Below are 25,014 nucleotides of genomic sequence, written 5' to 3' on the forward strand. Positions count from 1 at the left end.
ACCCTCCTAGTGAAAAAGTTTTTCCTAACATCCAACCTAAACCTCCCCCAATGTCACTTGAGACCATTACTCCTTGTTCTGTCATCTGCTACCACTGAGAACAGTCTAGATCCATACTCTTTGGAACCTCTTTTCAGGTAGTTGAAAGCAGCTATCAAATCCCCCCTCGTTCTTCTCTTCTGCGACAAAACAATTTCAGTTTCCCCAGCCTCTCCTCATAAATCATGTGCTCCAGTCCCCTAATCATTTTTGTTGCCCTCCACTGGACTCTTCCCAGTTTTTCCACATCCTTCTTGTAGTGTGGGGGCCCAAACTGGACACAGTACTCTCCTTTGAGTAGTTTCCTATACTTCTGAGAGTGTTTTTTCCTTTCCTTCATTATCTTCTAACAGACATAACCCTAGGGTACATCTACACGAAAGCTGGGAGCATGCTTTCCAGCTCAGGTGGACATATGTGCTAGCTCTGCTTTCATTAGCATGCTTTAAAAATAGCAATGTAGCCAAGAGATGGCTTGGACTAGGTTTGTATGCAGGTGGCTACCCCTGGCCACACTGCTATTTTTAGTGTGCTAGCTTAAAAAGAACTAGTGTGTGTTTGTCTACTCATGCTGGGAAGCACACTCTCAGCTGCAGTGTAGACATACCTGTACAGATGCAAGCCGTATGGAAAGCAGCTCTTGAGGTTCACCTGGATTAGGAGTCTGTGAAGATTTCTCATCTTGGTACGTGTAGGCTGTACAATTTCACATGTTTCTCTCTGACTCTAGGTTGGCAAATGCTCGTCAAGCAGACCATTGTAGGCCATTTTCCCATCTTACATTCAGGCATTTCTCATTCATCCAGCCTGTGTAATATCACTACTTGTTATTACAGATTACATCCCTTTCCCCATTTTGTGGTTGCTCAGAAGTGTTAAACACCTTTACCATCTAAAAGATAAACTTACCATCCCACTCTTTTAACCTTTCAGAAAGTCTTTAACTGAACCTAATCAAAGTCAACGGTTTAGGAATCAAGTATGATGATTTTCTCATGTTGGGGACAGAGTAATTTTTCTTGGTACAGTCCTTAAGTTCTTTAATTTTAAAAGGGACTGTTTTCCCCCCTCCCATTTCCTCAAAAAATGTGGCTTCCAGGCCTCTCAGAGCATAATGTGACTACGCTGTTCTGACTTCTATCTTACAATCCTTTTGTCATCTGAAAGGACACCTTTAGTTTCTCTTTTTATGGGACTTTATAAACTCTCGTGTTTAGCTCCCTTAGTCCAATAAGATGTTGAAATATCTAATTTCTTATAGAGAAAGCATTCTCTGTGCAGAAGTTAATTTGGTCAGTACATGTGCCGGTTACGAAAAGAGATAGAGACACCTCTTGGGTAGGTACTGTTTCACTACATCTGCTCTCTATCTGGAAGTATATGATGGGGGAAGAGACAATGGTTGACAAAAAATTACTGACTGGTAATTGTTGAAGCAATCTCTTTTCTCTATTTTGCTTCACAACCTCTTTTCCCCCATTAATTTTGGGAGTCTGGCTGCCAATCTCTTTTCTCTATTTTGCTTCCCAACCTCTTTTCCCCCATTAATTTTGGGAGTCTGACTGGCTGCCCTTAAAGGATTAGCTCAGGAATTTTATGAACAAAGAAGGAAGTGAGAAGACTCGAAGAATTATCCCTGCCTTGATTGACTGTTTTTTGCTCTCTGGTAAGAGGAGATGTACATGTTGAGTGGTAGAGAAGAAATTATGACAAACCGTATTCTTAGTAAATAATTGTATGCCATTTTCTATTCTTTTCTACTACACACAGTACATATTCAGTAGATACAGAACTCATGGTGAAGGTTTAGTGTCTCATCCTTGGATGGTCACACCGAATGCCCTGATAATTTGGGTTTTCTTCATTAGTAGGCATTCTGTAGGCATTATCAGATTCCCTCTGCCAAGAAATGTTCTCCACTTGAGGAAATACTTCTTAAAAAATTAATTTCAATTGACTGTGAAATGGCTCCCTGCCTTGGTAGTGGTAAATCATAGGGAATATTTTTTTTCCCCATTGAGACCTGCAAAATATAGCAGAAATACGAAGACAATTAGTAAAAACTTGCTAAGAGTACTGTGTTTCCTGCTTCTGTTGTTCAAGCAAACCATTTTTTGTTCTCAGGTTGAGTTATCAGACAGTTGTTCTAATACTGGCAAGAATGGTACTGAGGGTCTCCCTCTATGTTCACAATGCCAATTCAATTGATAGTTTATTTCATGTCCCAAGAAAGGCTTTTACAGTTTAGAGAGTTAACTGGTGGTAGGCTTCTGAGTTTGGACATTTCTGTTTACAACTATAGGAGAATAGTGATAGTTTGACAATCAGTGCTGCTCAGGAAACTCATGAGATCTATAACATTTCCTACAAATTAATCTGCTTTTATGTCTTGTGAAGATGTAAAACTTGAATTGGAGAGGTATTTATCTGTATGAGACTTATATAAAAATAATATCTACACTATAAAAATTGCCATATTTAAGCTTGGCTGTTAGGCAAATTTAGGGAACAGCTAACAACTTCATTAAATTCCTCTTCTAGCTTTGATCTGTTGTGTTGCATAATGAGATGAATACATATGGCTAATTTTGCATGTGTGTTCTTCCCACGTATGCAGTGTTATGTCAGTCCCAGGATATTAGAGAGCCTCGGTGGGTGAGGTAATATCTTTTATTGGACTGATTTCTGTTGATGAGAGACAAGTGACATTTACAAGGGAGCTGAGGTGGGAGAGGCCAGTTTTCGTTTTTAGCCTCAAGCTTCGAGGCACCAGTGAGCCAATGCGGACAGAATTGTAAAATTCAGGTCAGATTATGTCATTAGTTATCCTCTGTGGAACAAACAACCAAAAAATGTTTTTGGCATTTCAGTTGCCAAAATATTTAGCACAACTATATTTTTGTGTCATAGTTTTGAGACCCAGTTAGGTCTTACACAAACTAACTTAGCGTCTTTTCCCTTGTAGCCAGCACTAAAGTTAATAAAGTTAATCAAAACATAGTTTAATATGAGAAGTTCTGAAGCATTTCAATAACTGGAATTAGGGGGAAAATCTTCCTTTATCTTTATACTGGGTTTTATTTGAATAGTGTTATAATCTAATTTTCTTTTTTTTTTACCAAAATGTTAACCATTGACAGTAGTTATCATATTTTGGCATTGGAGATATCACAGTATTTCCTAATATTCAGAAATAAGATTTAGCTTTTGGTATCTTAGATACACTTGTGGAGTTACTGTTGGCAAATGTTGGCTTTTTTAATGGCAAACTCTATAAGTGAAACGGTAGGTCTTAAAAAGAGCCAGATTGACACTTCTGTAGACTGAAGTCTTGTACTTCAATTCTTAGATAATCTCCATTGATGCATTTTATATTATGTGTACTATTATTATTATGTATTACCAGAGAGCCTGTTTCCCTGGTCATGAACCAGTACACCATTGTGCTAGTTGGTGTACAAATACGGCTAGATCTAAGACAACTAAGAAATGAAATAGAAAAAATAACTCTGTTCATTGTTGAACAAGTTGATTTAAGCCAATTTGCAATTTGACAGATATTTATTTCCTTATCTCTTTGGGGAATTTGCATAGGTAATTCAGACAAAATAAATTTTAAGAAGAACCACTGAGTTAAATGCAATCCCGATCAGACTGTAAAAGTCAAAATATTACCCTTCTGGTTAAAATACCTCACTACTGTTATGGCACATCTAAGGGCTTGTCTTCACTACTGTGCTAAATCGGCACCAGTGCAATTGATGCAGCGACATCGATTTAGCGGGTTTGGTGAAGACGTGATAAATCTATTGAAAGAGCACTTTCCCATTGACATAATTAATCCACCTCAACGAGAGGCGGAAGCTATGTCAACGGGAGAGCATCTCCCACCAATGTAGCATGGTGTAGACGCCTCATTAAATCAATGAAGTTTCGTTGCTCAGCTAATTGATTGTTTTACACCCCTGAGCGACGTAACTGTCGTCGACTTAAGCAGTTGTGTAGACAAGGCCCTCGATATACAACCATTTTTGTCATAGAGGACCTGAGTAATTTGGTGATTGGAGTACTTCATACAAATGTCTTCTCAATATAACCAACTACTATAATATGTAAACCTTTGCAGAAACTGAAGGTTTTTTTTAATTTTACACATATCCCAACTTTAATGAGTAACAGGATATAATACTTACCCTGGAACCATATCTTTGAGTCCTCTTTGAGAATCCATATCTTACTCAGTGGGATATTGGATATTTACACTCCACCTGGGAGATATGGAAAGTAAGTAAAACTTGGCAATGTAGTATAGTGGATAGAGTATGCACTGGGACTCAAGAGATCAGGGTTCTATTCCTGGCTAAGCCACTGGTTTGCTGGGTAGCCTTGGACAAATCATTTGTCCCTGTGTTTCAGTTTCGCCATCTCTTTGTAAAGCCCTTGAGATCTATTGATGAGAAAAGTGCTATAGAAGAGCTAGGTATTATTTTATCCAAGTTGTTAGAAGTTAGTTCACAGTTCATACTAAATTTCCCTGTGCCATTATGTCATTAATGGCCTCTGATATCTACTTTAAAGACTGATGACAACATCTGGTTCTAGTATCTCCATCTTTCTCATGTATATGCACTAAAAGTAATAGCAAAGTATAGTAAAATGCTATTTTTAATATTCAGAATAGCACATAGTCAAAATAGGAGTGAACAGCATACCAGCAGCTTACCATATGAACAGACAGTGGGAAACTTAATTCTTGTGTTCCTCAATTCAGGATATAGTGATTATTTACATATGTAGCTGCCAGCAGTCCTAGTCCCATACTTCAAGAGTAGTTTCAAACACATTCAGAGTATGGGTATTTTAATTTCTAAGTCGAAGTTACAGAACACAAACTGCAAGAAATGTCTTCTGGATGTGAAGTACTCAGTGGTATTGGATCCATTTACAACTTGCTGCAAACACCTTGTCTCAAGAATCAGCTTCTTGGAAACCATGACATGTATGCCATGACAACATATTGGCTATCTTTGAAGTAATGTGACCTACAACCTTGAAAACCAGATTTAGGCACAGACTAATTGAAGTCTAACTGGAAGTAATTTATTGGTCTCCTTCTGACTAGGGGTCCAATCCTGTAAAGTACTAAATCTCTCTTGTGAGGTGTACTGAGCTATCTTAACTCTCATGGAAATCAGCATCTTGTTTTGGGCCCTGTGAAAGTATGCTTGGTACATACTAGTAAAAATGACAACCCCGTGCTCTTAGAATATGGATAGATGAAAAATATGAATACATTTCCCCTTTCTCCAAATTTCAGGATCATAGCCACCAGTGTATGAAAGAAATAATGTGGAAAAAAATCCTACATCTCTTCTTTTTTCGAATTGCATAGTCTGTAAGAAAGGAGATAAAAGTTTCATAGAGATGATTTACCTCGTAGGTTAGAAAAGTGTTTTAACCAGTATAGCTGCACATAATCCACAACTGTAGATTATCTGGCATATCTCTTTTCACAGAATTTACATCCTGTCAAAGGTACACCTGACAGCAACTCCATTAGGGTTTTCAGAATTAGTGTTCATTTTATTTCTTTTGGTTTATATAAAAAAAACTCTTAACCAAGAAATCAGGGCTTTAACATAATTTAAATGCACAGCCATTGAAAAAACAAAGATATTAGTCACACAGCTACACTATTTTTTAAACACATATGCAGAAAAACTAAACTTGCATCTTTCTGAAATCTTAATTCAGTATTCAAATTAAACTCTTGGGCTCTGAAAACTCATGCATATAATTACAGTATTTATAACTGCTGAATCTGCCAGAATTGAGTTAGAGTGAATACTTCAATCTTTTTGTGGGGGGGATGTCAAAGGACTTTTAAGACTAACAGCTCCTTCACTTCTAAAACTGTGGATTTGAGTGTCATTTTCAAAATGTGTTTATGAGCTCTACTCAAGTACCATAAATAAGAATCCAGTTAAACAATAGCAACTGGTTATCAAGAGAGCAGTACATTTCTCTGTTAGTTGTAAAATGTTTTAAGAAGTGATATAGATTATTTTCTAAATAACACTGTGGGTGAATTCTTGTAAACTGAGGCATATTAGCATTCAGCAAAATGCCAGGCATTGCTTTGATAGTACAGTAGCCAGAAATATTCTAACAGATTCTCCCCTGCATAGGAGCATCATGGAGCCAGTTACAGCTCCCTGACCCTGTGGGCCAGTCTATGCTAGCCCTACTGAACCTTACACCCATAAAGCTAGATCTAGCAATCACAGACTTTTGTTCTATTATGTCCTTTATACTGGGATAGGAGTGACTGAAGCAGGCTTTATGCCAGCAGTAAGATACCATCTACCATGGAATTCCGAGTGGTTCTGAGCAGAACAACAGGGTTGAATCATATTCTAGAATCTGGCCTGTTAATTATTGGAAGTAATTTTCCTGTCAACTTATTGTAAGCCTTTGATATCATATACTATTAACTCATTTCGCTAGAGATAGTAATAATAATAATAATTAATAATTCTTGTACTGGAACAGGTTAATCAAAAAAGTTTGTGAAGTTATTTCATGGGCATCCTGCTGTACTTACAACATAGTTTACCTGAGCTCATCTTTTTTATCTCTGATGTCCTGGTAGCTCTGTTCTTACTTATCCTACCCTTTTTCACCTTATTTCTGTTCTTAAAGATCTTCCATTGTGGGCAAAATGGAACTGAGGAGGAAACAAAAACATGAGTGTGTAGCTGTTGCAGCAGTGTCTGTTCCTTTGTTGATGGAGCTCCCTCAGTGCACACCTCCTTTCCTTTTTCTCTCTGTGACAGTGATGGTGAACCTTCTTGAATCAGAGGGCCACAAGTGAAATTTTTCTAGTTATTGGATGCAGACTTTAGAAGGGCTTCAGTTGTGTTAAATCTTTCCCCTTTCTAGCTTTCACTCTTCTTCCCTATTCTACCTTTCTCACCTAATCTATTCCTCTCCTTGAAATTTTTCCCCTTTCAGTTATTTCTTCCTGGTCTTTCCCTTCCTTTCCTTTCAGTCTACTGTCATCTGTCTCATTCTGGCCCTGCCTTTCTTGACATCTGACATCAACTGGATTACGTCAGCGATCTCCACTGCTGATCATCACTTCTACCAAGGCTCAGAACTCCATTTGTGGCACAGCCAACAGAAATGGCATCAAATGCCGTAGAGGTTCATCATCACTGTTCTAGGAGATGAGTGAAGTTGAGCCCTCAGTGAGAGAATCACTCTGGCCTTATAGCATAAGTTTCAGCCCAATTAAAGGAGGGAACTGCGGACCAAAGCTTGATGTCTTGACCCGAAAAGGACTATCTAATGCCATGTCATTGGGCGAGCTTCATCAAGGAGGGAAAGGAAGTACTGCAAACGTGAGTAAATCTTGTTTATTTGGGTTTTATTGTGCAGTGTTTTGCTTCTTATGTGAACTGAAAAGCTTTTAGTTAGATGTATGTCAGATTACGTGTTGACTTAAAAATTGCTGCAATCCGACTCATTGTTCTGTTCTTCCTGCAGCAGCTGATGACATTGCTAACACCTGAAAGGAGAACATCCTTGCACTCCTTAGGTGCACGTGATACCATCAGCTCTTGCAGGTGGACCCAGAATCCTGAACTCTGATTTTAGCACATAAGTAAAGGTGGAATTTTTGCATGTATTTTCTTTTAAAATGTAAATGTATTTATAATTTTGAAGTCTGCACATAATGTTGAGATACTGCCTTGCAAGCCAATACGTACAATTATTCACAAAATCTTCAATTTTCAGTTATTGTATGGACAGTTGAACTTTTTCTCAGTTTTTAAATTTCTTGGACTCCCATACAAACAGTGGTATGCATTTGTAACATTTAATTGTTTTTGCAATAATTCCCTCATTTATCATTTTAAGAGCTAGATATTAACTAGCTTTGTCACATTCTTTCCTTCACTCTGTCTTAAATCTTCAGTATCGTGCACATATTTGAAATTATGCAAATACCCCAAGTCATATGAGAGTTGGAGCTTGTTTATTCACTAGCCATATACTATGTGCCCAAACTCCAGCCTGCAACTCAGATTGAGGGATTTCCTTACCAAATTTGGGATCATGCGTGTGCATATATAATTCTTTCTAACTTAAAAATTGTAACTTTCAAAAATATATGATCATTTTTTATGGTGGTTTTTTACCCTGGCAGCCAAGTGGTTTTTCTCACTTTATCTTTTGGAGGCTTCCTTGTAATCCTTTGAATTTTCTGTCCACTGCCAAAAGCCGGGATGCATGATGTCATTCTCGCTAGATTGTTTTCTCAGTTGTCCAGCAGTATAGCAAATTTTTTTGCCTACTCTAAAAGCAAAGCATATTATCTCTGTTAAGTGTGTACTCAATTCAAAAAAGCAGAGCCCTGAAATTGCCTAAAGCATATATTCCACATGGCACCAAATTAACACATCATCATTCTTTATTATCTTTGTAGAGATTTTAATTTTTTTAAATCTTTTTTTTTTACCTCAATCATTTAAAAATTTAGACTTATTTTTTCTAATACTGAGCCAATTATTGGGATAGTCTTCTGTAACTCATCTTTATTTCCACTTGCTGGATTGCTTGTCTTTTCACATGTGATTTAAGAACCCAAACAGAATTCTCTGGGATTTTTCCACAGGAAGTAAAGGGTTGTATATATTTTGACACACATACAATATGCATTCTCAGTTTCTAATCAGTGATTCTTTTCCTGGTGGTTTGTTAAAATTTCTACTGTCCTGCCTTAATTAATGAAAGGTTTTTCTGTAAGATACCTTAGTGCATCAGTTTGTCTTTAACTGCTAACTAATATTTACAGCCTGGTATTTACCACTGGATCACATTCTTAATGCTTAGTATAAAGAACCTCTTCATTTTTGTGATAGCAAAACCAAGATGCTTGATTAGCAGTTCTGCTAACCAAGATGTCAAGGTAACCCAGTGGTTTCATAATGTGTTACGAGGGAGCTAAAATAGTATCTCAGAAGGACTCTCAAAAATAATGATTTTCTGTCTTTGAGAATATTATGACACCTTGCATCTGGAAATGTTTGCATAGATCACAATAAGATTTTTACTGTCTTTTATGTGCCACTGGCAATAATTATAGTTTCAAATGTGAAAGGCCTGTGTTGACATCCTGTGGACCTATCTCCCGCCGCAGGAGAATAGCAATTCTAGTGGAGTTACTCTGGGAGAATTGGACCCCAGGTTTATGTGATCCTAATTTTAAAGGAACATAATTGTAAGATCTGCTGGGATGTCTGGTATTCAGGAAATAAATGAATGACCTGTCTTCAAAACTGGAGCAAACCAGTGAAATGTCAAGAAATGCTGATAGTCGATGCTACATCTGTTGTTGTTGTGTACCTTCTATTAAATTCAAGTCTACTACGGGTCATCTGTCCTCTCGTCCGTGCCCTGATCTTTCATTCCTTGATTTTCATAAGGAATTATTCGTTTCCTGTCATTTGGATATTAGATAGCTATTTTTCCCAGAAAAGGGCTAGGACAAATACTAATACTAATCTAACAGAATGTTTTTAAAAGGGCAGCTGTCTTTAAGACTTTTGATATCTGTGACACAGTATAATCATTTTCCCAATTGGTGCTCTACTTGCTCTGTAAATGCTTTCAAATTTGTAGATGTCTGTGTTTCCAATATTTTCAGTATTACTAAATAAATCATTGTCAATTTAGAATCCCAATTTAGTACGTAAAGAGCATTTATTTTGGTTATTGGGAAATATTGGGACTAATAAAGCAATGAGGACTGTTAAAAACTTGACAGCATGCCATGCCCAATGGAAATACATCATAGACTTTCATAGGATCCAGCAAGGAAAATGTAAAATAATTTGACAACTTCTGACAGCTTACTAGGGATGCAAGTAGTAGAAAAGGTCTTGTACAAATAATTTAGTTGCTATATTTAAGGAAGGAACAAAGGATTGTTCAAGGAAGTGTAGACTTATAATTTCATTTGTAAAAAAGTGTCTGTGAAATCATTACTGAAAGGAGAAATAGGAGGCATAATATATGTCGATTTCTTCTAAGCATTTAATACTTTGTAATGAATGAGATACAGTTTGGTCAAAAAAATGGAATGTTGAAATCAAAAAGTTGAAATTTGCTTAGGGAAGGAAATAGGAAAGTTTCAGGGGAAAATAAAACTGCTTAAGGTACATTGCAGTGCCCTACTGAAGTTTCTGTATTAGAATCACTTATTTACTTTCAGACAGAAATTCTGTTAAGGCATTCTTTATGAAAATGTAAACATTTGTTGCTGAAACACAACACAAAAGCAGTGGATTAAAAAAGGAATAAAGATTTGTAAAGGATTAAATGAATTTGGAGTGTGGTTTTATGGACTTGCAGTAGCTCATGAATTTCCATATTCAAACAGCAGCGAAGCAGGGAACCAAACTCCTAGCCTATGTAAAAGACATGGTACACTGCAGAGAATGGATATTGGAGATAGGGTGATAGCTAGATAGTACATTAAAATATTTACATAATGTTGAGCAGCAGCATAAGAGATAAAGATTGTTTCAGGATCATGTGTAGATATGGAGCATAAATGGACAGGAATTATTCTGGTTGTATATACTGTGCTGACACAATAATTACATAGCTACTATTCAACGTCTCAAGAGATTTCTCAGTAAATCTTATAATATCATATGCTAATTCTATTTTATCCCATTAAATAAAATATTTTGCAGTAAATCTCACTGTAATTCTCATAATACCTGTAACTGTGCCATTTGTCACCATTATCCCATATTATTAGTAAGACTACATTTAGAATACTGTGTAAATCAAATGATTTTATTACAGTTAGGATGATGCTAAAGCTGAAAAGGTTCAGCATACGATTCAAGATTCAAAATTGGAGTGAGATTAATCAGATTTGCCAATTTTGCTGTCTAGCTATAGATAGATTTATACACTGTGTAAGTCTAGCTACAGATATATTCTGTGTGTGTATATATTATATATCTTAGAAAAAATAATTATGAGTACATCTGATAGTAACGAGGTCCTGAAAGAATACATAAATGAAATAATCTGTTTAAGGTACTTACTTATTTAAAATCTAATTCTCACATTTACTTATGCTGAGTAGTAGTAGCTTACTCCATGAGTAATCACGTAGAAAACAGTGGCAGTGTTCACACATTCAAATGTTACTCAGCAAGTTTAAAGCTGACAGATTTGGACCACCAGAAAAAAGAGGAAAATGGCTTATTATTCATTGAGGTGGAATACTCTTCTGTTGCAATATATATTTTTGTAAAAATCCCTAAATCACTAATAGAAGTACAAGTTTAAATCCATGGAAAAGGAAAATGTCTTATTTATTGTTTTTGTTGTTGTTTTTTAGAATGAGAGACTGGAATTTAGAGGGAGTCTAGTAATCCATGTCCTTATCAAAGCAGAATTTTTCCTACATTATGATGTTAAGTGCTAAATCTTGAGTGCTACAGTTTTCCCAGTGCTATCACTGGGAGGCCATTTTACAGGCTTGGATAGATGTCACTATTAGGAAGTATTTCATTATATCCAGCCTATATTTTCCTTTGATCACTTTAGGCCACTACTACCATGATATTCTCCTATAAATCAGCCAAAACAAGTTATCACCTTCTTTGGGGTTCACACTTTTTAGATACTTGCAGATGATAATGTGTCAGAATCTGTGAATACTGATATGTAATAATTAGGGCTGTCAAGCAATTAAAAAATTATTTGTGATTGATTGTGCAATTAAAAAACAGTAGAATACCATTTAAAATTTTTTGGATGTTTTCTACATTTTAAAATATATTGATTTCAATTACAACACAGAACGCAAAGTGTACAGTGCTCACTTTATATTTATTGTTTGTTACAAATATTTGTGTGGTAAAAAAACAAAAGAAATCATATTTTTCAGTTCACCTTATACAAGTATTGTAATACAATCTCTCTATCATGAAAGTTGAACTTAAAAATGTAGAATTCTGTACCAAAAAAACCTGCATTCAAACATAAAACAATCTAAAACTTGAGCCTACAAGTCCACTCAGTCCTACTTCTTGTGCAGCCGATCACTTGAACAAGTTTGTTTACATTTGCAGGAAATAATGCTGCCCACGTCTTGTTTCAATGTCACCTGAACGTGAGAGTAGATGTTCTCATGGCACTGTTTTAGCTGGCGTCGCAAGATATTTATGTTCCAGATGCAATAAAGATTCATATCTCCCTTCATTTTCAACCACCATTCCAGAGGACATGCATCCATGCTGATGACTGGTTCTGCTCGATAACTATTCAAAACAGTGCAGACTGACGCATGTTCGCTTTCACCATCGGAGTCAGATACCACTAGCAGAAGGTTGATTTTCTTTTGTGGTAGTTCAGGTTCTATAGTTTCCACATCAGAGTGTTGCTCTTTTAAGACTTCTGAAAGCAAGCTCCACATCTCATCCCTCTCAGATTTTGGAAGGCACTTCAGATTCTTAAACCTTGAGTCAAGTGCTGTAGCTGTCTTTAGAAATCTAACATCTTTGCGTTTTGTCAAATCTGCAGTGAAAGTGTTCTTAAATGAACAACATGTGCTGGGTCAACATATGAGACTGCTATAATATGAAATACATGGCAGAATGCAGGTGAAACAGAGCAGGAGACATACTATTCTCTCCCCAAGGAGTTCAGTCAAAATGTAATTCATGCATTATTTTTTTAACGAGCGTCATCAGCGTGAAAGCATGTCTTCTGGAATGGTAGCCAAAGCATGAAGGGGCATATGAATGTTTAGCATGTCTGACACGTAAATACCTTGTAATGCCGGCTATAAAAGTGCCATGCGAATGCCTGTTCTCGCTTTCAGGTGACATTGTAAATAAGAAGCGGACAGCATTATGTCCCGTAAATGTAAACAAACGTGTTTGCCTTAGCGATTGGTTGAATAAGAAGTAGGACTGAGTGGACTTGTAGGCTCCAAAGTTTTACATGGTTTTGTTTTTGAGGGCAGTTATGTAACAAAAAAAAATCTATATTTGTAAGTTGCACTTTCACAATAAAGAAATTGCATTTCAGATCCTTGTATGAGGTGAATTGAAAAATATGATTTCTTTTGTTTATCATTTTTACAGTACAAATATTTGTAATAAAAATAATATAAAGTGAGCACTGTACACTTCATATTCTGTATTGTAATTTAAATGGATATATTTGAAAATGTGGAAAAACAACCAAAATATTTAATAAATTTTGATTGGTATTCTATTGTTTAACAGTGTGATTAAAACTGTGAGTAATCGCAATTCATTTTTTTCATTAATCACCTGAGTTAACTGCAAATAATCGACAGCCTTGATTCAACAGTTGTTTTGCCACTGGGGCCAGTATTTCACTCCAGTTGAGTATAGTCACCTTAAAACTCCTTACTGCAGTTTCCCCATGCCTGTATACCTAGCGACCTTAATATAGGACCTTCCCATGAAAAGGCTCTTTAATCAAGTCTGCTTCCATGTATAAAAGCAATCACATCTCCCAGGCCAGGTGCAAGACTACTATGTTTTTAAAATTATAACTGGAAAAATAAATTGCAACCTTTCTGGGATGCAAAGAAATGTATATGCATAAAGCCAACCATCTTGATGCCATTCTGTGCACCTAAATAAATCAAGTTCCTGTATATTATTTATATTTATTAATATGTCCACTTTAGGCAAACTAGATTTTCAATCTATCTCTCCATATAAAATATGAAGATTACCTAACTATATAACCAAATAGATCATAGAAGGAATACTAGTGGCTGGTTATGCAAAATGTTATGTTTTAAGCGGGCAGGAAAAGGACCCTTGAGAATTTCAGGCAGAATCTGAAGAACTCCTGTTCCTTCCTAAGACAGCTCAAAGGGGTGAAATCAAGTCCTCATTTCATCACTTAGCTTTGGAAAAAAGTATCTCAAAGAGCTCAAGCTAAGCTTCAGTACATCATGGGAAGAACCCACATAAAGAGTGGCAGGAAAACATGTCTGTAGAATACCCAGAAAATTTCTTTAAACTTTTTAAAACATAACAAACCCTAAAACATAATGTAAAACCTTACAAAGGATCTTAAAATTTTGTCTTTCTTTCTTTCACAGCTAAACCTTTCCTAGTCTTTCAATACTGACCTCTTAGATAATTGCCTGGTGATGATGGGTGGATTATGGGATTTGTATCCAGTGAGCTGATTAGAATCTATCCTATTAATGCATGGAAGCTGCCATTTTGTACAAAAGATGTCAGGAAGAACAGGAAGAGAAGGAAAGCCTGGACCCATTAGAAACACTTGGTCTTGGCCTGGAAGGAATTTTAAGCAGCTCAGAGTCCTTTAAAACGGAGTTGGAAGGAACCTGTGTGGTCTCCCCAAAGAGAAGGTTTCCCAATTCCTTGTTTTCATAATGTATTTGGCCAGGAAGGGTAGAGGGGGGATTCACCTGATCAATCTCAGGGCATGGCTACACTGGCAGATGTAGAGCGCTTTGAGTTAAACCAGCCTTCGGAGAGCACAGTAGGGAAAGTGCTCCAGTCTGTCCACACTGACAGCTTCAAGCGCACTGGCGTGGCCACATTTGTGGCACTTGCAGCGGCATTGGGAGTGGTGCATTATGGGCAGCTATCCCAGCATGCAAGTGGCTGCAACATGCTTCCCAAATGGAGGGGTGGGGTGGAGTGTGACAGGGAGTGTGTTGTGTGTATGTGTGGGGGGAGAGAGTGGGGTTTTGGGGGGCTGAAAGCATGTCAGCATGCTGTCTTGTAAGTTCAGACAGCAGCAGACCTCACACACACAGCATTCCACACTAATGGTTGCCTTGTCTCGGAGCAGATAAGCAGCCGGCTGTCAGAAACAGAGCTTTCAAAGGGCATTTCTGCATTCCTTCAGCCGATTCCAAACAATGACAAGAGTGGCCACTTGACTTAAGGGAATTTAGGGACATTTCCGGAGGCTGATCAGAGTGCAGTAAAGCAACACCTCGTTCACACTGGCGCCGCAAACATTATTCCATTCACCAAGGTGGAGTACCAGCAGCACTGTAGCCGCAGAGTCAGAGCGCTCTACGTGCCTTGCCAGTGTGGACTGGTAGTGAGCTAATGCGCCCGGGGCTCCTTTATTGCACTGTAACTCATAAGTGTAGTCAAGCCCTTAATTTGTCTAGGATTTCCAAGTCAAACTTCAGTACTCTAAATACAAAGGCAGAAATAAATGTGCTACAGATATTGTACCCAAGGTAAACAGGTAGGTAAAACCTTTTAGGATCCTCTTTGACTTTCTAACTAAACATTGTCATTAGGGAACTGAAGTGTCTAATTATATAAGTGTATACTGGTTTTGTTTATGAGAACAAGAATCCAGAGTTTAATGACTGAAGCCACTATACTGAAATAATTACAGGAGAAGGTTTACAATGTTCTGCACAATAAAGAAATTCTTACTGTTACACTGGATACATTGCAAATGTAATGGGCTATGTGAAACAGGCAGGGTAATATAAGGTAACACAGAAGTATAGATAAAAAGAAAAGGAGGACTTGTGGCACCTTAGAGAGTAACAAATTTATTTGAGCATAAGCTTTTGTGAGCTACAGCTCACTTAATCGGATGCATTCAGTGGAAAATACAGTGGGGAGATTTATATACATAGAGAACATGAAACAATGGGTGTTACCATACACACTGTAACCAGAGTGATCACTTAAGGTGAGCTATTACCAGCAGGAGAGCGGAGGTGGGCGGGGACGGGACATTTGTAGTGATAATCGAGGTGGGCCATTTCCAGCAGTTGACAAGAACGTCTGAGGAACGGGGGAGAGGGGGAGATAAACATGGAGAAATAGTTCTACTGTGTAATGACTCATGCACTCCCAGTCCATATTCAAGCCTAAGTTAATTGTATCCAGTTTGCAAATTAATTCCAATTCAGCAGTCTCTCATTGGAGTCTGTTTTTGAAGTTTTTTTGTTGTAATATTGCGACTTTTAGGTCTGTAATCGAGTGATCAGAGAGATTGAAGTGTTCTCCAACTGGTTTTTGAATGTTATAATTCTTGATGTCTGATTTGTGTCCATTTATTCTTTTACGTAGAGACTGTCCAGTTTGACCAATGTACATGGCAGAGGGGCATTGCTGGCACATGATGGCATATATCACATTGGTAGATATGTAGGTGAACGAGCCTCTGATAGCGTGGCTGATGTGATTAGGCCCTATGATGGTGTCCCCTGAATAGATATGTGGACACAGTTGGCAACGGGCTTTGTTGCAAGGATAGGTTCCTGGGTTAGTGGTTCTGTTGTGTGGTGCGTGGTTGCTGGTGAGTATTTGCTTCAGATTGGGGGGCTGTCTGTAAGCAAGGACTGGCCTGTCTCCCAAGATCTGTGAGAGTGATGGGTCGTCCTACAGGATAGGTTGTAGATTCTTGATGATGCGTTGGAGAGGTTTTAGTTGGGGGCTGAAGGTGATGGCTAGTGGCATTCTGTTATTTTCTTTGTTGGGCCTGTCCTGTAGTAGGTGACTTCTGGGTACTCTTCTGGCTCTGTCAATCTGTCAATCAGAGGTATAGATGTGTGCCAGGGCAGAGACGTGAACATCTTCCTTTTTATGGAAGTCATGTGCTAGTCAGGAATTAAGACTACCATGAAGTTATTTCATTAACATGCTGTTACACTTGACTTTTCATGTGGTCTCTCATGGATTTCTTTGTGTGAAGTTTGTTAAATTTTGAAAGGTAATTTATGTGATTTATGGGAGGGATATTCAAACTCGGGTTAATCATACAAATCAGGCTGAATTTTTTAGTATAATTACAGATATTTTACTTTCTGCATAATTTGTCTTTTATGCAAATTAATCTTCTAATTTGAAATGAATTACAAATGTTTTGCAATGTACAGTTATAATAGTGTTAGTTTTCACTATTGCCCTCCCTTTCCCCGTCCTATCCTTTTAATTTGTCTTGCAAGAAAAACAAACATATAGGAATACAGTTATTTTGGTTATGGTTTTATATTCTTTCTAATCCCAAACTCAAATTACATTCTCATCACTGTGTAATATAATGTTTTTCCCAAAGTGACTATTGTACAATCCCATAATTCTTAATTAAATGATCTTCTAATCTAAGCTTTTGAGTAAAATGAAATGATATATCATCATCTTTCAGTGCTCTGCAAAAAACATCTGATTGATAGGGCTTTAGAAGAAGACTGAAGGTATGTCTCTTAGATTATAGAGAGAGAAAAAATGTATGGTAGGTGACAGTCTAGTTGATCTGCAGAACTGATGATTTTAATCCTGTTGAAATTTAAATTGTGTTTTTAATTGTGTGTTACGGTGCCTATAGCCTTGGATAGGTGTCTTTTTAGTTATTTTTAAAAATCAAATATATTTCCATACATCTACAACTTAATCGTAATGATCCAGATTAGCAACTATGTAGCATAGACATACACTCCTGTGCTATCTTTTCCTTTATAATATTATTTGTATTTTGAAGACTATTACAGTGCTGAGGTGGACAGATAGGTTTAACCTCTCCTCTTAGATTAATGGATACAAGTGAGTGTTTTGTTAATATATTCCTTCATGTGAAATTTCGATTTACCTTATGGTTTAAGGCTACTTGAAATTGCAATACCACTTAAGGCTGTTAAACACTACCTTGTTTAATTTTTATAAGTCTTTTGCCTTTTATTCAAGACCTTTCAAGGATTGAGGTTTAATTTAGTTTCTTCCCTTCCTCTGCCCTATGAGTTTGTGGCATTCTTTCTCCTTGGCAAAAAACTGCCTCCTTTCAGGGTATGATTAGATGGTAGTACTTCACGCATGATACTCCATGCAACACTTCAAGCCCTTAAGATAGGCATTTGGAGATGGAGAGCACTTTGCTAAGGAGCTAAGTATTGATGTAGTGTAGGAAATTCACGTAATGCTAGTGCAAATACTGTATGATTAATTTTGACATTTTTTCAAAGAAATGAACTATTGCAAATAGCTAAAGAATGCTAATATGCTCCACCCTCCCTCTCCTACACGGGTCCCAAATAGTTATTATAGTAGTTGTTCTTGGAGTGCTTCCACATGTTCATTCCAATGTAAGTATGTGCACGCCTCATGCACAATTGGCAGAATTTTTTCCTTTAGTGGTATCTGTTGGGTCGGTTCTAGTGACTCCTGGTGCCGCACACTCATAGCACTGGAATAAAGGGTCCTGCTGAGCCTGCACCTTCAGTTCCTTCTTACCACCCATGACAGTTGCTGGACCATCCCTCATTGTTTCAGCAATCTTTTCCAGTGGTTTCCTCTCATTTGTTCTGTATATAGTTTTTAGTAGTTAGTTTGAAAGTAGTTTTAGTAAGTTAAGTAGGTAGAGTTCTTGGACACCTCTACACTTGTTGGAGAGGCTTATCTATTCCCCGCTACTGGGGTATGCCTCGGTCACCAGACTTTAAGCCCTCCTTTTCCTGTGGCAAGTCGATGCCATTGAGCGACCAGCATGCTAGTTGCCTCAACTTCTTACAGGAAGCTCACAGGAAGGCTCGCTGTCAGATCTGCAGTGAGTTCAAGCTCTGCACCCAGAAAGACCAGGCAGTGAAGCTGAAGGCCCTGATGGAGGCATCACTGAGACCAGCATCAGAGTCACAATCAGACTTGGCACAGAGCATCTCCACTTCAGTACAGAGCATGCAGCCCGCCAGTAGGGACACTCAGCACTATTCCTTCTTGCCAGTGCCTAGGGAGGCATTGCAAGCACCGAAACAAAAATCACTCCCTGGTACCAAAAGAGAGCAAGCAAGGGGATCGGGACAGTGTGAGACCCATGTCGGGCTGCTCTCCCTCCCCAGTACCACTACAGACCCCACCAGTGGCCCTGGCACACATGCCGATCCTGCTTCCCTCAGCAAGGAACGCACCATCCTCCAGCAGACAGTGTACTGGGCAGTTCGTGGTACCATCTACCCCAGAGGCATGTGCAGTAGCTAGGGACTTGCTCACACTGCCAGTACCAGGGTCCCCTGACATCCAGGTCTTGACAATGCCAGCGCTGCCATGGGGCAAAGAGCCATCCACCAGCCTCCGAATGGCACCGAGACCACTCTTCCTCAGTAAACCCACTTTGATCACCTCATCCCGGGTGTCCCCACGACACCACTCACCAGCACTGGGAGGGTCGGCACCACCATGGTCTCCTTGCAGCTCGTCTTCCTCATCAGGGACAGAGGTGGAGTCCTACTCTTCCCACCATCAGGGCCATCCACGCCACTCACCATGCCCGTCCTACACTACAGGGGCATCTAGTTTAGTGGTACCTCTGAACACTTGGCCAATGTGATAAGGAGGGTCGGCACCCATGCAGTGGCGTTTTTGGAATCTCTGGGAATTTCTCCCAGGCCAAGGCACCGACTCGAGGCCTCAGAGAGTAGGGCACCTCCCATTCTGTGCCACAAGACACCAGATCTGGGCTCCAGTACTGAGCCACAGGAGCACATCCCTCAAGTCTTGGCTGACACAGAGGAGAGATTAGAGGTCTTACCAGTCTCACCCACAACCTCCTCTTGTCAGGACTTGGTCTCAAATTTGGGCATCCAGGCAGAGGTGGTGAAAGAGAACTCATGGCCTCCTGGACACCTTGGCAGTGGTAGGCCTTGAGTGGATCTCCCCCTGAATGAGGTTATTATGGAGCCTGTTAAGGCTCTTTGGCAGAACCCTCCTTCCTTCCCATTGACAGCTAAATGGACGGAGCAAAAATATTTTGTGCCTGCTGAGGGCTGTGAATTCCTATTCTTGCACCCTCCCCCAGGATCCCTGGTGGTGGAAGCCACCAAGGATAGGGGCTGCCAAGGTCAAGCAGGACACACATCTAGAATCATAGAATATCAGGGTTGGAAGGGACCTCAGGAGGTCATCTAGTCCAGCCCCCTGCTCAAAGCTGGACCAATCCCCAACTAAATCATACCAGCCAGAGATTTGTCAAGCCTGACCTTAAAAACTTCTAAGGAAGGAGATTCCACCACCTCCGTAGGTAAGCCATTCCAGTGCTTCACCACCCTCCTAGTGAAAATTTTTTTCCTAATATCCAACCTAAACCTTCCCAACTGCAACTTGAGACCATTACTCCTCGTTCTGTCATCTGCTACCACTAAGAACAGTCTAGATCCCTCCTCTTTGGAACCCCCTTTCAGATAGCTGAAAGCAGCTATCAAATCCCCCCTCATTCTCTTCCGCAGACTAAACAATCCCAGTTCCCTCAGCCTCTCCTCATAAGTCATGTGTTCCAGTCCCCTAATCAATTTTGTTGCCCTCCGCTGGACATTTTCCAATTTATCCACATCTTTCTTGTAGTGTAGGGCCCAAAACTGGACACGGTACTCCAGATGAAGCCTCACCAATGACGAATAGAGGGGAACGATCATGTCCCTCGATCTGCTGGCAATGCCCCTACTTATACAGCCCAAAATGCCATAGGCCTTCTTGGCAGCAACGGCACACTGTTGACTCATATCCAGCTTCTCATCCACTGTAACTCCTCGGTCCTTTTCTGCAGAACTGCTGCCTAGCCATTCAGTCCCTATCCTGTAGCGGTGCATGGGATTCTTCTGTCCTAAGTGCAGGACTCTGCACTTGTCCTTGTTGAACCTCATCAGATTTCTTTTGGCCCAATCCTCCAATTTGTCTAGGTCCCGCTGTATCCTATCTCTACCCTCCAGTGTATCTATCTGTCCTCCCAGTTTTGTGTCATCTGCAAACTTGCTGAGGGTGCAATCCACGCCATCCTCCAAATCATTGATGAAGATATTGAAGAAAACCGGCCCCGAGGACCGACCCTTGGGGCACTCCGCTTGATACCAGCTGCCAACGAGACGTGGAGCCATTGATCACTACCCGACAATCTAGCCAGCTTTCTATCCACCTTATAGTCCATTCATCCAGCCCATACTTCTTTAACTTGCTGGCAAGAATACTGTGGGAGACCATTTCAAAAGCTTTGCTAAAGTCAAGGAGTAACATGTCCACTGCTTTCCCCCCATCCACAGACCCAGTTATCTCGTCATAGAAGTCAATTAGATTAGTCAGGCATGACTTGCCCTTGGTGAATCCATGCTGACTGTTCCTGATCACTTTCCTCTCCTCTAAGTGCTTCAGAATTGATTCCTTGAGGTAGTGCTCCATGATTTTTCCAGGGACTGAGGTGAGGCTGACTGGCCTGTAGTTCCCCGGATCCTCCTCCTTCCCTTTTTTAAAGATGGGCACTACATTAGCCTTTTTCCAGTCATCCGGGACTTCCCCCAATCGCCATGAGTTTTCAAAGATAATGGCCAATGGCTCTGCAATCACATCCACCAACTCCTTTAGCACCCTCATATGTAACGCATCCATCCCCATGGACTTCTGCACATCCAGCTTTTCTAAATAGTCCCGAACCACTTATTTCTCCACAGAGGGCTGCTCACCTCCTCCCCATGCTGTGCTGCCCAGTGCAGCAGTCTGGGAGCTGACCTTGTTCGTGAAGACAGAGGCAAAAAAATCATTGAGTACATTAGCTTTTTCCACATCCTCTGTCACTAGGTTACCTTCCTCATTGAGTAAGGGACCCACACTTTCCTTGACTCTCTTCTTGTTGCTAACATACCTGAAGAAACCCTTCTTGTTACTCTTAACATCTCTTGCTAGCTACAACTCCAGGTGTGATTTGGCCTTCCTGATTTCACTCTTGCGTGCCTGAGCAATATTTTTATACTCCTCCCTGGTCATTTGTCCTATCTTCCACTTCTTGTAAGCTTCTTGATGATCTAAGGTGAAGGACCCCAAAAAGCTGGGCTTGTTTGTCAGGAAAGCCTACTCCACAGGGGGATTGGAGTTCCGCATAACGAACCAGCAAGCCTTGCTAAGTCACTATGACTTTAACGTGTGAGAAGCAAGGCAGAAAATTTAAAGACAGGCTTCCCCAGGATGCCAGGCAACAGTTCTTTTCCCTGGTGGAGGAGGAGAAGACAGTGGCCCAGGCCATCCTGCAGGCAGCCTTGGACATCTCCAATTCCATGGCCAGATCAATGGTCACGGCTGTCATCATGCACAGAAACTCATGATTACAAGCCTCGGGGTTTCTTCAGGATGTGCAGCAGATGATCCAGGAACTTCCATTCTAAAGGTCCTTGCTCTTTTTGGAGTAAATAAATCCAAAGCTGTATGGCCTTAAAGACTAAGGCAACTCTGAAATCCCTGGGCCTATATTCGCCTGCAGAGTTTAGAAGGCATGATAGCCCCCAACAATCTGGGTGCTGCTATTCTCAATCACCCAACCACAACCAGCAGAGGAGAAAGAACAAGGGGTTTGAGCATAGGTCCCTCTGCCGTCTTCCTCCACAGGACCATCACAGTCTACCCCTCATTATTCAGGCACCTCGAAGCACTCGTTTTGATGAGGTGTTCGAGGTCGATTTACCAATCTCTTCACTTCAGGATCCAGTTACCCCTGTATGTTCCAACCGTCTGTCCCATTTCCTTAGTGCCTGGAACCACATTACCTCAGACCACTAAACACAGTAGAATATGGGCATACCCTCCAATTTTCGTCAGCTCCACCTTCCCACCAACTTTCCCCATCCCTCTTCAGAGATCCTTCTCACAAGCAACTATTGGAGCAAGAAGTCTAATCCCTCCTTTGGAGGGGGGCTGTGGAAGAGGTTCTGCACCAACTAAGAGGAAAGGGTATCTATTACCACTACTTCCTGGTCCCAAAAGTCAAGAGGAGTTTCAGACCAATCCTAGACCTACATCGGCTCAACCGCTTTATCAAGAAGTTGAAGTTTCACATGGTCTCCTTGGCCTCCATCATCCTGTCACTGGATCCAGGGGATTGGTATGTTGCCCTCGTCTTGGAAGACACAAACTTCCACATATCAATTTTCCAAGGCCACAAATGGTTTCTAAGATTTTTGGTAAACCAGACCCATTACCAATGACCATTTGGTCTATCACAGGGGCGGGCAAACTTTTTGGCCTGAGGGCCGTATCAGGTTCCTGAAATTGTGTGGCGGGCCGCTTAGGGGAGGCTGTGCCCCCTATCCAACCCTGACCCCCCCTGCTTCTCACCCCCTGACAGCCCCCCCGATGTTGGACTCCACCTGCCCTATCCACCCCCCCTCCCGCTCTCGGTCCCCTGACCTCCCCCAGACTCCCCACCCCTAATTGCCCCCCCGCCATCCCATCCAACCCCCCCCTCTTTCCTGACTGCCCCCCTGGGACCCCTGCCCCATCCAACCACCCCTTGTCCCTGACTGCCCCTGGACCCCTCGCCCCTAACTGCCCACCACCACCCCATTCAACTCCCCCTCTCCTTCCTGACTGCCCCCCCCATCCCTTGACTGCCCCATCCAACCCCTCCTCTCCTTCCTGACTGCCTTCCCCGGGACCCCTGCTCCCCTTCAACCCCCGTTCCCCACCTTGTGACCACCGCAACCCCTATCCACGCCCCTGACCACCCCCCAAACTCCCCTGCCGTCTATCCAACCCCCACCCCCTGCTCCCTGCCCCCTTACCACACTGCCTGGCACACCGGTGGCTGACAGCACGGCTGCACCAGGACAAGCAGCCACGCCGTGCAGCACAGAGCCCTGGGTCAGGCCGGGCTCTGCAGCCCTGCCTCTCAGAGCATAGTGCCGTGCAGTGGCGTGGCTGCGGGGGAGGAGGGACAGCCTCCTGGGCCAGGAGCTCAGGCGCCGGGCAGGATGGGCCCACGGGGCATTGTTTCATAGAATCGTAGAATATCAGGGTTGGAAGGGACGTCAGGAGGTCATCTAGTCCAACCCCCTGCTCAAAGCAGGACCAATCCCCAACTAAATCATCCCACCCAGGGCTTTGTCAAGCCTGATCTTAAAAACTTCGAAGGAAGGAGATTCCACCATCTCCCTAGGTAACGCATTCCAGTGTTTCACCACCCTCCTAGTGAAAATGTTTGCCCACCTCTGGTCTATCAGCTGCCACGCAGGTCTTCACCAAGTGTTTGGCAGTGGTACTGGTCTTTCTAAAAAGGGGAGTTTATGTTTTCCTATATCTCAACAATTGGCTGATCAAAGGTTCGTTCAGAGCGCAGGTGGAGTCCAACATCAATCTCACGCAATCAAACTTCCGAGCTTTGGGGCTATTATAAATGACCAGAAGTCTACTCTTATTTCTGTGCAGAGAATAGAATTTATCGGGGCAGTGCTCGAATCTGTGCCGTCAATGGTCCTGCTTCTGGAGGACCACTTCCATGCAATTTCAACTTTGTTAAGCTCCCTTCCGGCACATCTAATCATGACAGTTGCAGGTTTGCATGAGCCTCCTCAGTCACATGGTATCATGCACATATGTGGTATCATATGCGGGGCTGCAGCTCAGACCTCACCATGCGTGGTTGGCCACGGTTTACTTTCCTTCCAGACATCATCTGGACATGATGCTCACCGTTCTATCTTGAGTCCTCGACTCAGTGACATGGTGGTTGGATTGCCACACAGTCTATGTGGGAGTACCCTTTGTTAGGTGCTGGCCATCCCCATATCTGGTCTCTGATGCCTTGGTGCTGGTTGGGGAGCCCACCTGGGATATCTCAAGACCCAAGCCCTGTGGTGTCGAGAGGAACTTTCTCTCCACATCAATATCAGAGAACTCAGGGCAGACTGCTTAGCCTGTCAGGCGTTTTTGGCCCACATCACAAACAAGACAGTCTTAGTTCTCACAATGCAACAGCCATGTATTACATCAACAGGCAGGGCGCAGCTCACTCTCTTCACCCCACCCCCCATGTCAGGAGGCAGTCTATCTGGAAATTCTGCATTTCACATTCAGTCAGCCTAGAAGCATCTTACCTACCTGGTGCACAGAACCAGCTTGCAGACTGCCTCAGCAGGTCCTT

At 41.1% G+C, this 25,014-nt stretch overlaps 1 protein-coding gene across 6 annotated transcripts in view; it reads left to right on the forward strand.

Moving 5' to 3' along the window:
• The window catches only part of TDRD3 (tudor domain containing 3), a 443,000-nt gene that overhangs the window by 262,360 nt on the left and 155,626 nt on the right, over positions 1-25,014 (forward strand). The window contains exon 13 of one of the 6 annotated variants that reach the window (XM_073346189.2): positions 6,742-7,259. The exons of the other annotated variants lie outside the window; for them this stretch is intronic. Within the exon in view, the coding sequence (XP_073202290.1) occupies positions 6,742-6,789 (48 nt within the window). The 3' untranslated portion in view covers positions 6,790-7,259. Of the gene's footprint in view, positions 1-6,741; positions 7,260-25,014 lie in introns of those variants that run through there. 6 annotated transcript variants of the gene reach the window in all.

The sequence above is a fragment of the Lepidochelys kempii genome, chromosome 1, assembly GCF_965140285.1.
Source record: "Lepidochelys kempii isolate rLepKem1 chromosome 1, rLepKem1.hap1, whole genome shotgun sequence".
NCBI lineage: Eukaryota > Metazoa > Chordata > Testudines > Cheloniidae > Lepidochelys > Lepidochelys kempii.